The following is a 15630-nucleotide window of genomic DNA, read 5'->3' on the forward strand; positions in this document are numbered from 1 at the left end:
TCACTCTGCCAGACTCCAGGGGTTAGGGCCACTGCTCAGTAGGCCACAGACCTCTAGCTGTTTTCTGTTATTTTCCCTAAGGTCACACAATGAGACAGGGCCGCAGTGGGAGGTAGAGCCGGGGCTGGCTGGCTCTGGGCTCAGACCCTCGGTCAGGTCCTCACCGCTCAGACGCTGCCATACAAAGCATGGCAGTGGGCCCTGCGCTACAGCTACACGGCGGGGAGGCTTGCGTGTGGGTTATGAATGAGGCTCTTGTGTCCAGCCGGTCCTTATGACCTTGGGCAAATTATGTCACTGCACTCGTGTCTCGGAGGAAAATGCCTTATGCGGAAAATGGGAATCATATTAAGAATAATAATAGCCTCACCGGGCTGTGGTGGGGACCAGGGGAGGGAAGGCGCTTAGCCCACAGGCGTGGAGTCGGCAAGGTCCCAGATGCCTGGACCCGCAGCCTCTGCGGTTAAGCACTGCGCTCCCTGCTCCTGTTCCCCACAAGATCCAAACCGGAGCCACTGAATAGAAAAGGGACTGTGTACAGGTCCCCAGGAACCCGGGTGAGGAAGAACGAGAGGCCAGGGCTGACTTTGGGGCTTTAAGCTTGGCTCACTCGGAGGAGGGAGCTGCCAGTAACAGCACAGGTGGAAACGGCAAGAAGCCAGTTTGTTGGGGGGGCCGGGGAACAAATCGTGCTCAGCTTGGATGCACGGAGGACACCTGGGTGGATTTGACTGGCAAGTGTCAGACTTGGAAGGTGACTTAAAAGCGCCCTAGAGCTTAAGAGTAAGGGAAAGAATTGAATCTGTTTGGCAAACTCAAGCGCCATCACAGATTAAGCCTCTCCAGGGGCAGAAAGGAAGCGAGAAAAGACAAAGTGTCAGTACTCACTGATTTGTGGTCGCAGTGCTCAGTTTTCTCACCTGTAAAATGGACATACTGCTTGCAATAGATCACAGACAGGAAGTTGCCCCAGACATTTGGGGTTGATCCGTAGCTGATGGCAGCAGGTGCTGGCGTCTGCCACCTTTGCCCAGAAGCTGAGCCTGGCAGGAGAGGCACCCCGCGGGCTCCCTGTCTCTGCGTCATGGCCGAGAAGCAAGAACTGCTCACTCACTAGGTTGGAACGGGCCTTCTGCTGGGCTCTACATCTCTCCATGATCACCGAAGGATCTATGTAATAACTAGAATTCCCCCGTTCCCTGGGCAACGGGCACACTTCTGCCAGTGGGTTTGGTGTTTCAGAAAACCAGGTGAGGGTACCTCTCGCATGCAGTGCTTCTGCCTCAGCGCATGCTCACCTGGACCCCACGTCCCACGTGTCCCCCTGGCTGTGCACCCCTGGACCTCACCTCCCATGTGTCCCCTCCCCATCTCACAGGGATCTGCAGGAAGGGGCAGGTCAGTGGCGTTGCCATGACAACCAAGGAAGCGGCCAGCTCTGACTTCAGCTCCACGAGGTGCCTGTTAGTAGGGAAGCGAAAAGATAGGCTTTTCTCTCATTTTCTTTCTCGGCGCGCAGGGCGCCCACCCCACTCTTGTTGGCATAGAAACCTTTCACTTCCGCCAGGTGAGCTGGTCAGTTGAGGATAATTCACTCATGTGAACGGGCACTTGGAGAAGCCACTGTGGAAGAAGTGTCCGTGTGGCGTGTCCAGGATGTGTCATGAACAGCACACCAGTCCTTCAGGCTGTCCCTCACGGAGGGGTGGTGAGTGGGTGCGACCGCTTCTAGACCCCGGTCTGCACATCTCCAAATCTGTGGGATTTTTAGGCTGTCTTATCCTGAGGACCAGTGATGGGTCTGGCATTCTACGAGGTTCTTTACATTTGGTATTCCAATTTGCTCTCACTAACCCCCCGTGTGTTTATTATCATTGTCGCCATTTTGCAAATGAAGAAACTGATGCTCGGAGAGGTGAAGCACCTTCCCCAAGGCCACTCATCTGGTACGTGGCAGTGCTGGCACTCAACCCCAGGCCCGCTTGATGTGCAATCCCCACAGCTGGAACCATCCTGCTACCCTGCCTTAACCTTGTACTTGAACTCATGCAGTTTCTCTAGAGCCATCCGGGAGGCATCATCTTAAAAATGTTCCATGATAACTAAACATTTAGTACTTCTGCGGGAAACACCACTGCACACAGTCTGGATGTCTGCTTGGGGAATTGTGCAGTGACAAGAGAAATTAATACTTTAATGGATTTTGACAACAACTCTATGTTAGGGGAATTCAGATGGCATGGAGAAAAAAAGTTCGGCTTTCTCTCTGGACCTGGTTGCTAATATGCATATGCCTAATTTATTAGCTGTGTTGTAAAAAAAAAAAAAAAAATCTCATTTTGTTAGGACTGAAGTTCTTGGAGGGATAGAATGCTACGGACTGTAGGAGGCACTTAATTCTTCCTGGGTGGGCTTCAGTCGACCGGAAGTCCCTGATCTTTGACATTTCGTTCACACTGCACTGCAGTGGGGATGCTAGCCCCTCGTTTTATGTCATCCTATCGAATGCCTCCACACCTCTGTGAGGGGCGTTCCGTCGTCCATGCCCATTTTACGGAAGAGAAAGAGAGGCCGCGCGGTAACACAACTTCCCCAAGGCCATACAGTTAGGAAGTGAGTGGAACCAGGCTGGCTGTGATTCTTGTTGCCATAAATTCTTATTGTGGCATCATTATCCTAAAAAAAAAAATGACTTTCTAGAACCTGAAGCTGCAAATGACAGGCAGAGGTCACCCTGCCCATTTTCTTGCCTACGGCAAAATTACACCAAACTCTTCACGTTATTTGTCTTGAAGAATGCTTCTCTCACAGAGCCATCTCCCAGCGTGCCTGTTCCTTTGCATCGCCTATCAGATGTAGAGGACTATTCGGGGAACAAAAATGGATTCTATTTTCAGCAAACTCACAGGCTATGGGGGAGAGAAGCCATTTCCACGGCCGTAATACACGTTTAGAAGACGATTGATTCCACAAGAGAGGAGCAAATGAGGTGCCATGGGAAACCCAGAGGAGAGCACATCTGGTGGCAGGGACGAGGGGCTCTTGTGGGTGGGCTGGCACCTGAGGGGAGCTTGGCGAGGTGTGTGGGATTGGGGCCTGGCTGTCGGTGTGGGGGCAGCAGGCACAGGGGCCTGGGCGTCTAGCAGTCATCTCCGTGTGTGAATGGTGGGGCCCAGGGAGCCTGGGTGGGGCAGGAAGCAGGTCAAGGACAGAGGCTTAGAGGACCATCGACCGCCAGGAGGGAAAAGAGAGAGAGCACAAAAAACCACCAGGGCATGGGCACGGAGGCCAGGAAATTAGAGTTCCAGAAAGCGTGGTCAGGCATCATCAGATGTTATGAAGACGCTGAACTGGAGAAAGACCCAGAAGGTCAGTGGCAATTAGGAGGGTCACGGTAACCCCAGGAAGAGCAGTGCACTTGAAGCAGCAGAAGCAGAAAGGCAGTGGAAGCCCGCTCAATACCAAGGTCAGGAGGGCATCAAGCACACCGAGTGACCTTCTCTAGGCCGTGTCTTGCTGGGCTGGGGCTCCAACTGTAATGTCCTCTCAGAGGATCACAGAGAAGCCCCTTGGCACTACCAAACGCCGATGGAGGCCTAGAAAGAGCAAGGTCTTGAGAGTCAGAGCCAGATTACCCACTGCTACCAGTTAGGAGGCACGTGACCTTGAGGACTTCATGCAACCTGAGCTTAGCTTTGTAACAGCTAACAGTTATTGAGTGCTTACTGCATGCCTAGTATGGCTCCAAATGCTCTCCATATACATATTAGTCCATTTAATGTTCACAATGATGCTGTGACATAAGTAGAATTATTATCCCCATTATACAGATAAAGACACCAAGGCATGAGCATGTTAAGGGACTTTTCCAAAGTCAGCAAGCTAGTGAACAACAGGATCCGGGTTCCAACCCAGGCATCCTGGTTCTGGAGTGTATGTTCCCATCTCCATCTTAAGGTCTCATGTGGCTCGACCAGGGTAACTGATGTACAGAAGAGCCCCATAGGAGGGGCTCAGTAAGACTTATCCCCCTGACCCCCCGGACCATGTATGAATGCAAAGTCAGGGCATCCTTGCCTGAGAAAGGTCTGTGGGCTCAGCCCCATAAGGCCTCACTCACATTCCTGAAAACCCCAAACAGAATGACGCACACAAAGCCTGCCTCAGAGAGCGGGGTGCAGATGTCTTGAGCCCCTGGCATACCTGAGTGAAGACAATTTCGTGTTCAGCGCCCTCACTGCAGGTTGACCAGCCAGCCGTATGGCAGCCCTGTGTGGGGAGGACCCTCGAGGGCAAATCAGGAGCAGGTGAAACCCACGAATCAAGCAGATTTCATCCAAAATTTGTGGGGGAAGGATATTCGGCCTGGGATATGCCGGCTGACTCCCTGGGTTAGCTCTCCCCTGGCGTATATACAGTATACAGAGGAGAATTAGGATCGCTGCAAAAAAATGAACTGCATTTGGATGAAATTGAATGCCAAAAAGAATTACAGTCTAAGCAAAGGATAACTTCTACACACGGTTTCCCCCACTTATCGTCTGTGTTCACACAGGCCTATACTTTGGTGCAGAACTGTGTTTAAACACTAAAACGCCTTGTGTTGCAGAGAGGCGCGGACTATGTAATTAAAAGGATCCCTTCATTAGCAGAACCAGACAATGAAAGCTCAAGTTGGCCTTTTTTGCTAATTTTGGAGGTGGTAAAACAGAGGCTAATACAACCACTGATTACAATTGTCACATAGACAGTGCCTTGCTGTTGCCACCAGGAAATCTTTGTTCTTCCGGAAGACAGCCGAGCTCTTCCCAGAGCTGGGAGGACAAAGAGAAGGGATGCTTTCTGGCAATTGCAAGTGGAGGGGTGTGGCGGTGGCGGTGTTAAAAATGTGACCCGGGGTTCCAGGCCCAGCCTCACCACTTAGGCAGCTGACTTAACGTCAGATGTAAACTCCTCAGACGTAAACGCGAGTTAATAACCGCATCTAATTAATCAGGCTGTTGTAAGAACTCAGGGAAACAATGCCCATCAGTGTTCACTGTCAGATGTTTTGAGCGCCTACTGTGTGCCAGGAACGGTGTCAGAAGAGAGATTCATTCATGAGTGACAGCAGGGCCCACCCTCCAGTGACTCGCCGTCTAGGGAAGGAAGCAAGTGTCAGATACACTCGCACCAACAACCATTTGGGTGTCACGATGAAAAGAATGCAGGCTGTGGGCTCTGCCTTGGACAGGATAGAGATGAAATGGTCACCACATATATGGGATGAGGATGAGGGTAATGACGATGTACAGAGTCCAGAAGAGGTTGTGTGTGTGTGTGTGTGTGTGTGTGTTTGCAAGGATAGTTTCAGAAAGAATGTTTACAAAGCAGAGCAGGAGCGTGGAGAGTGGGATGTGAGGCAGGCAAAATAGCATCCCCCCAAACCTCCTGTCCGGGGCGACTGGAGTAGCCAGTGTGGGTCGGGCGCAACGAAAACCAGGAAATCCTTCTCCGGGTTCCGGTGAAAAGCTGAGCAGTAGCCCAATCAGCCACAGAAAGACAACCACCTGGTGGGGTTAGAGACAGGATGACGCAGCCCTTCGGCGGGGGTGGGGGAAGGAATTTTCCTCCCTGTCTGCCAGCGTGGCCTCCAGTCTGAAGCTTTTCATTCAGAATCAGAATTTTGGCCACTGTGGCATTTCAGTTTAGTGGTGGTATGGTCCCCTCTGCCCCCTGACTTCTCTCTTCTTGTTTTAAAGGCTTTGGAAAGGAAGCCACGAGAACTGGGTCTGCCTTTGCCAACCCCTCTCACTGGCTGCTTCTCCCCAAGCAAGGGTCTGCTTCGACTTCCCTGCATATTTGAAAAGAAAAATGAGACACAATGACCACCAGGGCCCCTGCAGACTCCACGGTTTAACTTTTTCTTTATGTGGGAAGCAGCAATGATTTTGTGACACCTCTCTGTGCCTTATTTTGTGATGTTAGTCATCCTCAGTAGCGAACCAGGGTGTCAGGTTAGGGGCAGTAAGCCAGTGAGGGCTGAGAAGATGAGACTCACATGGAGGGCTTATTTGGGGTGAAATGAGAGGCCAGGTGCAGTCTGCAGTGGGGGTGGGGTGGGGGAGGGCAGGCTAGTGCCTAGTCACGTGACCCGGGGCAGAGCAAAATGTCAGGAAGTGGTTAAAGAAACTTCCATATCCTCCAGAGTTCCCGGAGATGTGTGCTGATCTCTTCCTTCGAGCCTGGTGACTAGCCAGACAGTGAGCCTCGTGAGATGATGGCATGTGGGAGATAAAGATGTTGGTGATTATAATCACAGCAGCTAACAGGTACTGAGGCGCTGTGCCAAGCCCGATGCATCCCCTTGCTCTGTAATTACACCAGCCCAGTAGGTTAGGTGCCATTATTATTCCCATTCTTTGGTAAGAGGAAACTTGAAGGTTTCCTTGAGGTCGTATGACTTGCCTGAGGTCACCCAGCTCCAGAGCGGGGGCTCCAGGGGACCAGCAGTCTGGTGCCATGCGGGGAGGAGCTGCCTGGCATCCCCCCTCCCTGGCCCATGTGATAGTGCGCCTCATTTACTCTAACTGCTCAAGACAGAGAGCGAGAACGCCGGCAAGATCCTGGCCGTGTGTGGAAGGGCAGAGCACAGACAGCCCTGTAGAAAAGTATCGGAGTGAGAGGTCTTCAGAAAATGAGCTGTCAGTACTTTCATCTGGAAAATGAGAGGGCTGAGCCCCATGACCCTTGACGGCCCTTCCCGCTCTGAAATAGCATGAGTTCTGGGTCCGTGGGGATGGGGGCACTGGAGTGAGCCCTCATTTGTCCTTGTGTTAACTCCTGGCCTGGCGGGAAGATGGTCCTGCAGCCCCCCTGGCCTGGTGGCTCTGGGAACTCGTCCCCAGCAGTGACTGAGACCCCGTTTGCTGCCGCCGCCACTGGGGCCCTCGTCAGTTCATACACGTGACAACCACTGTGCATCAGTGACTCGTGTGAGCCCGTCATGGCAAAATAGGGATTCGTTTGTTTGGCGATGGGGAACAGCCCCATCCAGATATGTGCTGGTTGGTCCGGCGTCATCACACAGAGGTCAGTTACGAGCCCCCGCGCAGCTCCGTCCGGATGCTTCATAGGCAGGCTGTGGTTTTGATCCTAAGCAATGCAGCAGTCCTGTGCTAGGTGTGGGTGGGGAGCCCTCGCAGCCACGCTCCCTCGTAAGCTGCCCGCCAGCCCAGACGTAAGGGAGGAGAATGTGTGTCTCGAGATGGTGCATAGCTGTAATGAGTTGTAGCGTGTGGAGTGGAAAGTGCCTGGGCTTCGCCCCCAAACAGACCCAAGTTCAAATAGCTGAGTGAACTTTGTGAAGTAGGTTAACTTCTGAAGCTCATTTTTCTCTTCAGTAAAATGGGGCCACCTAGAGTGTATGTAAAAGATAGGATCATTGTCAGGCTCAAATGAGACGTTGCCGATGTCCCTCCTGCCTCTCGGGCACTCAATGCCTGGTGACGCCTCTTGTGTGAAAGAGCATCGTGCACTGGTTAGAAACAAGGGCCCTGGCACCTGCCTGACTGGGTTTCTATCCCGGGTTTCTATCCAGGATTAGACTGTCTCTTCGCACTTCAGTTTCCTCATCTTTAAAATGGGAATAATAATAACATCTACTTTGTAGGACTGAAGCAAGGTTAAATGTGTTTTAAACTGCAGTAGGCATGTAGGAAGTGCTACCAGTATCGTCACCATCGTGCTGTTTGCTGCTGCTGTCACTCCGTGCTATAGAAGGAGGTGATCCAGTGAGGTGGCCGTGGCCAGGTGAGCCCTCAGAAGAACACTGCGTGGAGGAGGGACAGGTAGGGATAGACCCAGCATAGGCCTTGCAGGGACTGGAGCATCGGACAAAGTTCCCTCACTGAGTATTTGGTCTCATCAATTTGGAAACACCTGCCTGGCCCGCTCTGTCATCTGCTGTCTTCTCTTCAAATAGATAGCATCACCATCTGCCCTGCGACAGCAGAGATTCATCAAGTGACCGAGCTGGGCTACATGGTAGTTTCATTTATTTTTAGTGACTTCATCATCCTCCAGCTCTTTAAATTAGCCGCTGGGCTAATTTAAGGCACTTCTTTGGTACGTGGTTAGCAGGCTCTTCAGGAATAACAATGTGCAGTTGAAATCCCCAACTGACTGCGGGGACAGGCCTTGGCCAAATGGCAGGGAAAGGAGGCTGCTTACCTCTGCACGGCACCACCCCTGCCCACCAGGCTCTCCTGCCAACCCACAGATCGCCCAGGAACCGCACCCTTTCTGTCCCCCACCCCAACGCCCCCGGTCAAGCCGTTGCCAGACCACCTTCTTTCACCTAGAACCAGTGATTCTTAGACCTCAGCCTGCCTCGGGGTCACCCACGGGGCTTGCTAAACAGATTGCCTGGCCCCCTCCCAAAAGTTTCTGAGTCCACAGGCCCGGGGTAGGGCCAAGAATTCATATTCCTAACAAGTTCTCAGGTGATGCTGATCCTGCTGGCCGAGGACGTATGCTTTCCGGACCACTGACCTAGAATATTCCAGTAACTTCCTAACATCATCCAGTCCCCCGCCTTGATTCAGGATACATGCTGCTGGCAGCTTCACTCACCTTCACCGCACTTCTGATTTGGCCCCTCCTCTCCCCTAAATCCACCACTTCTCATCTCCCACACTACCAAATCCAAGCACCCAAGATCCTATAAGACCTGGACACCCACACCAGCTTCCTGTACATGCCCGCCCCCTGGCCCCACCCCCGCCACGTTGCCCTTCAGGCGTACGACCAGGACCCAGCAAACCAACCTCCTTCCGTGTGCTCTAGGCCCTCTTCTGGATGCTCACCAGGCCACTTCCGCCTTGCTCACTCATTGTTTCTGATGGGTCTTGGGTCTGGTCTCCCCCCATGTGGTCACGTGCTTCTGGAGTGGTAAGAATCGTGTCTACCTCCCTGAGGCCCCTGGGACAGGGAAGTCCTTGGACAAATAAGTTACTGAAGGGATGCTTAGCTAAAAAAAGGTGACTATTTCTCTGAGAGTATTCACGCACTTTCTCCGAAACTGGAATTTGACCTTGCTTTATCTACCTTCCTATTCTGTTGATTTCTGGGACTGTATAGAGAGCATCTGCCCGAGGAAAAAAGTCTTTGGTTTGATTTAAATCCAGTTAGCACAGGAACAATACAGTGAGCTAATGGTAGAGTCCTAAGTATAAATTCTGATTCCACTACTGATCTGTGAGGTTGGGCAAATATTCAGGTTCTCTGGGTCTTGGGCTTCTAATCTGTAAAATGGCACTGGCTTCCTTCCACCTACCTCATAGAATCGTTATGAGAAACAAATGAGGTGGTAGAAGTGAGTTGCTGATCCCAACACTTGACATAAAGTAGGTCCCCGACACACAGCAGACAAAATAAAAATTAGGTGGTTTGTCACAAGAGTTTTAATAAAAAAAAGAATTCCATTTTATTTGAAAAATGATAATAGATAAACACTCCAGAATTTTAATGAATCAAGGATATACCAAATTCAATAATAAAAAAAAAATACCCCAAAGGACTAGTAAGCTTGATTTATATTTTCTTTACCAGTCACTTTTATTTCATAAACCCGACATTTCCATTAAAATGCTATTAAGTAAAAAGAGGATTTTACAGTATTTGTGATAACTTAGATCTCCATGTGATCATTGGAATTAGCTCAAGCAAAGACACCATTTCTCATTGTTTTATTTCTTCTTCTATATCAGCTACATCTTTACTGCCTTCTTCCAGTTGAGTAAAACACTTCCCCCTGAATTTGTGGTTTTGAGTCCATGAAAATTATATCTGTGGCTTTGAAGACCCTTTTCATCCTGAACTTATTAATTGGGATTCAGGAAGGAAGGGAAATAGTAGTCAGCCAGTAAACACCACAGCCCTTGAAAGAAATGTGAAGGGCTCACGTAAAGGAGAAAAAACCACTCAATCTGCGCGGCTCTGAGGTAAGACCAAATGCAGGCTGAGGGCATTGGTGAGAGACTTCCTCTGACATGTGTGTCATTGGGAAAAGCTTCCCAGCCCAAGAGGTCCCCTGGAGGTGGTGGGGTCCCCATCACCAGGGCAACCCAAGCAAAGGCCACCATGCTGGACCTGCTTGGTGCTATTTAATTATCTGCTAATTAAATGGCCCACTGGTGCTGATGGCCTTATCTGCCTGGGATGAAGGTTTCTTCTCTGAAATGGCATTGTCATGGAAATGTTCTGGAACTAGATAAGAGGTGGTGAGTACACAGTACTGTGAATGTACTAAATGCCACTGAATTGTGTGCTTTAAAGGGATTAAAACGGTGAATTTTATGTTGTATACATTAGACCACGCACCAAAAAATAGATGGCGTCGTTGCACAGAATGACCCGCTACTAGCTGCTAGCTGTGACACGTCATACTGCTGAGGGAGCACATCACTCAGGGACCGATCACCACACTCCATTTAGTCAAAGACAGGCTGTGTCAGGGTGCCCCGATGGCTTCAGACATGCGTCTGACTCTTGATTTCAGCTCAGGTCATGATCTCATGGTTCGTAAGTTCGAGCCCCACGTCGGGCCCTGTGCTGAGCATGGAACCTGCTTGGGGTTCTCTCTGCCTCTCTCTCTCTCAAAATAAATAAAAAATTTTAAAAGGCCACATAGACAGTCATTAGCCAAATGGGGGGAGTGGGTGACTAATTAAATTATGGTTTGGCTTTAATACTGAATATTTCACATCCATGAGAAATTAACGCTCATGAAAGCATATTTAATGCCCTGGGAAGATACTCAGGATGTAACATAAAATGTGTAAAGAAGGACTTACGCTATATGCAATGTGCTCCTAACTTCATAAATATAGATAAGAAACCAAAACATAGAGGTCTTTGTCCCTGATCTGTGCGTGTCCCCGATCTGCGGGTGACAAATGATTTAGATTCCTTTATCTGTTTCTCAGGATGTCTGCAAAGAGCATGGATGACGGTTATACTCTAAAAAAGAGAAGAAAAAAAACTATTTAAAATACAACATAAATAACAGTACTTTGGATTCTGTGACCTGCCCAGTGAATCATTCTGTGCTTTCTAACAGTAGAATAAGAACAAGCACCAGTTAGAAGGGCTGGTTTGTAAGCCTTGTTGAGCCGTGACAAACCTTGACGGAGCTCGGTTTCTTCATCCATAACAGGGGGTGTAAGAGTAACAATCACCTTGGGGCACCTGGGCGGCTCAGTTGGTTAAGCGTCCGACTTCGGCTCAGGTCACGATCTTGTGGTCTGTGAGAAGGAGCCCCACATCGGGCCCTATGCCGACGGCTCAGAGGCTGGAGCCTGCTTCGCGTTCTGTGTCTCCCTCTCTCTCTCTCTGCCCCTCCTTCACTCACAGTGTCTCTCAAAGAGTGAATAAACATTAAAAAAATTTTTTTTTAAAGAATGACAGGCACCTCACAGGGCGGCGTGAAGAGCCAGTGAGACACGGGAGATAGGACGGCTGATTGAAGGCTTCTCTGGGCTCTCTTCATTGTCACACCGCATATTCAAGCTGTACTTCCAAACCTTCCCTCAACCAAAAACTTAATGAGTACTTAGAACGTCGGCAATTGCCACTTCTCCCAGTAATTTAAGAGCTAATTTCCACAACATGACTACTCTTTCCTCATCTGTCTTCCTATAACCTTCATGTGGAGACACGTCATTTCATCTGAAAAGTAACCACCTGACTTTTATTCACTGTCCTAAATTCAAGGAGATGATGGTAAAACCAGCTTAGCTGAAGGGACACTGCACAGTGTCCTGCCCACGACCGTGTGCTTCTCACGAGATATCGTAGTGGGATTGAGCATTTGGTGGGAGGGAGCATTTGTTTCCCCAGGACCATCCACACAGATGAACTTTAAAAGGGGTTTGTTTTCCTGGGGTGCCTGGGTGGCTCAGTCGACTGAGCGTCTGACTTTGGCTCAGATCATGATCTCTTGGTCTGTGAGTTCAAGCCCTAGTCAGGCTCTGTGTTGACAGCTCAGAGCCTGGAGCCTGCTTCGGATTCTGTGTCTCCCTCTCTCTCTGCCCCATTTATGCTCTGTCTCTGTCTCTGTCTCTCTCTCTCTCTCTCTGTCTCTCTGTCTCTGTCTCTCTCTCTCTCACTTTCAAAAATAAATAAACAGGGGCACCTGGGTGGCTCAGTCAGTTGAGCGTCCAACTTCGGCTCAGGTCATGATCTCATGGTTTATGGGTTCGAGCCTCACGTTGGGCTCTGTGCTGACAGCTCAGAGCCTGGAGCCTATTTCAGATTCTGTACTCCTTCTCTCTCTGACCCTCCCCTGCTCACGCTGTCTCTCTCTCTCTCTCTCTCTCAGAAATAAATAAAACATTAAAAAATTAAAATAAATAAATAAACATTAAAAAAAAAGATTTAAAAGGGGTTTTCCTTCACACTGCTCTGGTTCTGCCCTCTACCTCTCCTTGCTTTGAGATCCGAGCCAAGACCCACCTAGAAGGTGCCGTGAACAGAACTTGTAGGATTTGAGTCACACAAGGGAGTGCCCTTTCTTAGAGGCTGACTCCTTAACCCAGAATGAAGAGAAGACTAAGGCAGGGCGACCAAACTTGCTGTTTCCCTATTGAACCTCTGTGCCCTTTAAAAGAGCTTAAGGTAGAGGCACCTGGGCAGCTCAGTGGGTTGAGCATCTGACTTTGGCTGAGGTGATGATCTGACAGTTAGTGAGTTCGAGCCCTGCACAGGGCTTGCTGCTGTCAGTGTGGAGCCTGCTTTGGGCCCTCTGTCCCTCTGCACTCCCCCTCAAAATAAGCTTAAAAAAAAAAAAAAAGAGCCTATGATGTACAAAGCATCATAATCTTGGTATTTTACTTGAGGCATGCCTTGTCATTAAAAGCAAACTTTCCCAACTCAGCATTTCACAAAAGCCCAAAGCATTCTAGGTCCTGTAGGGATGGAGTCGAATGAGATGCGGTGAGGGGGACCGGCCTACCGACAAATGCCGTCCAGCTTGACCAGAGGAACAGAGAAGCAAGTCCAAGGAACAGGAGTGGAGCATGGGAGAGAGTCATTGGCATGGTCAAAGAGACATCTGAGCTGGTTCTAGAAGTGGCATGAAATATGCCAGGCAGCCAGGGCCAGGGGAAGACCTCAAAGGCCACGGAAAGCAGGTACAAAGATACCAAGACGACCTGACTTGGTGACTGACAGTGTGCTCGTAAGTGGGAACACAGGGGACGTGGCCATTCACTAAAGAAAAGAGGAGAAAGTGGCCTTGGCATTGAGCTCAATACCATGTGACGTGGTTCTAATTTTCCTGGATGGGTTAGCCAGTTGGGACCAAGTACAGACCACGTTGTCTCAGGAATGGACGCACAAGTGGACAAGGTCACACCTGGCCCAGGCCAGCTGTGCACGGAACAGCAGATGGGAGAGTGAGGTGCGCTGCAAGTGCAGAAAGAGGCACCAGCTGTGGACGAGAGCTGGGGCGCAGCGGGCCCCGAGTCTCCCATCTGGGCCAGACCACCAGGCAGCAGGGTGGGGTTGCAGGGAGCATCCCAGGCCTTTGAGGGTATAGTGTATCTCTCGGGGTAGTGGTAGGAAATGAAGAGGGTGGAGAAGAAATCAAGAAGGGCCTTGAGTGCCAGATTGAAGGGGGTGGACTTCATTGTAGGTGCTCGGGAATCCGTAAAGAGTTATGGTAAGAGGGCAACTCGGCCGGGTTTGCTTTAGACGAGGTGCCTTAGGGGCACCGGGGCTCAGTCGGTTGAGTGCCTAACTCTTTATTTCGGCCCAGGTCATGATCCCAGGGTCGTGGTAGCACTTTGGGCTCCACATGGAGCCTGCTCTTGGTCTCTCTCTCTCTCTCTCTCTCTCTCTCTCAAAAAAATTAATTAATTAAAAAAAATTGCCTCAGGTGCCAGTGTCTATGGGTCTACAGATGGGAAAGGGTGGAGGCTATTGGTATGGTCCAGGGGAGAGCCCCACGAGACCCAGGTTGGGACAGCGGAAGTGATCTCAGGAAATACTGAGCACAGAGGACTAGCATTTATCCTGACATTTTCTGCTTGGGTAGCTGGCAGATGGGGGCAACGGTCAAGGAGATGGAGAATGGAGATTTGGGGCGAGGGGAATGGGCAGGCATTTGAGTCTGGGGTGGCTGGGTGCCATGCTGAAGGTGCAGCAGACGGTGGATATGTGGGTCTGGAGGTAAGGGGAACATTCTAAGTCAGAGGTGGGTATCTGGGAGTTTTAGCTGTGACTTTTCTTGACTCTCAGAATAATTTCAGAATAAAATATCAGACTCAGGAATCACAACGCGATAATCATATTTTTTTTTTGTATGAGTTCCAAATAAGAAAATAGTTAAGCCAGAAAACGTAATTGTGCCTATTCTTAGAATTGGGTAACTGATGTATCTTTGCAAATTATTCATTGAACTGTGCTTCTGGCTTCTTGCCAGCCCTCAATGAGATTTTTATATTTCTTAATTATTCAATTACTACCCACAAGTAGGAGTTTGAAATCAAACCTAGGCTGCTCCGTAATAGAGTACTCTTCTTGAGTCATGCGTACGACAAAGGAAGTTGTCCACATTGGGAAACCAGGGTGGGAGAACAAAGGACGTGGAAGTTTCCAGTCCTGGCTCTGCACTGGGTTCAAGTCCCAACCTTGCCGCACACTAGCTATGTGAGCTCGGACTGCTCGCTTCTCTGAGGTCAGGTCTCTGGTCTGTACAATAAAAAGAGTGTCAGTGTAACACCTCCTGAGGTAGCTGTAACTGTAAACAAAGGAGAACATTCGAGAGAAGGTGCTCTGCCTGCTGTATAGCCTGCTGCAGATGTTGGCTCATTAGTTCCTTATATGCTTCAGGTCTCAGCAGCTTAAGAAGCCATTAGACGAAAAGGAAGATCCTTCTGACAGTGAGCCCACCAGCCCTTCCGACGGCAGCACCAACCCGGAAGCCCGCCTGCCCTCCATCTGCCTCAAGCAGGTGTTCCCCAAGTACGCCAAGCAATTCAACTACCTGCGCCTGGTGGACAGGATGGCAAATCTGTTTATCCGGTTCCTGGGGATCAAGGGGACGATGAAGCTGGGGCCCACAGGCTTTCGGACTTTTATCAGGTCAGTGAGACCCGCCCCACTGGCTTAGGATTCAGGGAGGGTGGAGTCCGGCCCTACATCGGCCCCCCACTGCTCTGGGGGGGGGGAGGGTGGGCAGGGGAAGTCTTCAGTGCCGGGTCAGCAGCCCAGTTGGGATTGGATTGGTCCAGTGGCTGGCACGGGGCCTGGCACACAGTACACTCTTGTTTGTTGAATGAATTAATGACTGTTACAGATGTGACGGCATTCACCACCTTATGCTTGTGGTTAAAACAGTTTTATGCTACCTTGAACTAGGTCCTTAGACCACATATAAATAATTGCCCCTTGGACTCAGACAGACCTTGTGTTTCTTAAACCAGGGTGATGCTCTCCCTGTGACACGTGGCTGGGTGCTGAACGTTTACGAAGCCACCACAAAGGAAAAAGGCTCATCTCTCCAAAGTGTCCATTTCAGGAGAGAAAAGTTAAATAATTCAGTTGATAAATAATTTAAAGTATTTATCCTGATATAAAAATAACATG

The 15630-nt window shown here is 50.0% G+C and overlaps 1 protein-coding gene across 6 annotated transcripts in view; it reads left to right on the plus strand.

Annotated features, from left to right (window-relative positions):
* Window positions 1–15630, plus strand: part of TTLL11 (tubulin tyrosine ligase like 11) — a 238409-nt gene that overhangs the window by 178713 nt on the left and 44066 nt on the right. For all 6 annotated transcript variants that reach the window (XM_039234674.1, XM_039234676.1, XM_039234677.1 and 3 more), the window contains one exon: window positions 14875–15126. In XM_039234674.1, coding sequence (XP_039090605.1) covers window positions 14875–15126 — 252 coding nt within the window. The remainder of the gene's footprint in view (window positions 1–14874; window positions 15127–15630) is intronic.

This window comes from Hyaena hyaena, unplaced genomic scaffold (genome assembly GCF_003009895.1).
Source record: "Hyaena hyaena isolate Hyena2069 unplaced genomic scaffold, ASM300989v1 scaffold_90, whole genome shotgun sequence".
NCBI classification, from domain to species: Eukaryota; Metazoa; Chordata; class Mammalia; order Carnivora; family Hyaenidae; genus Hyaena; species Hyaena hyaena.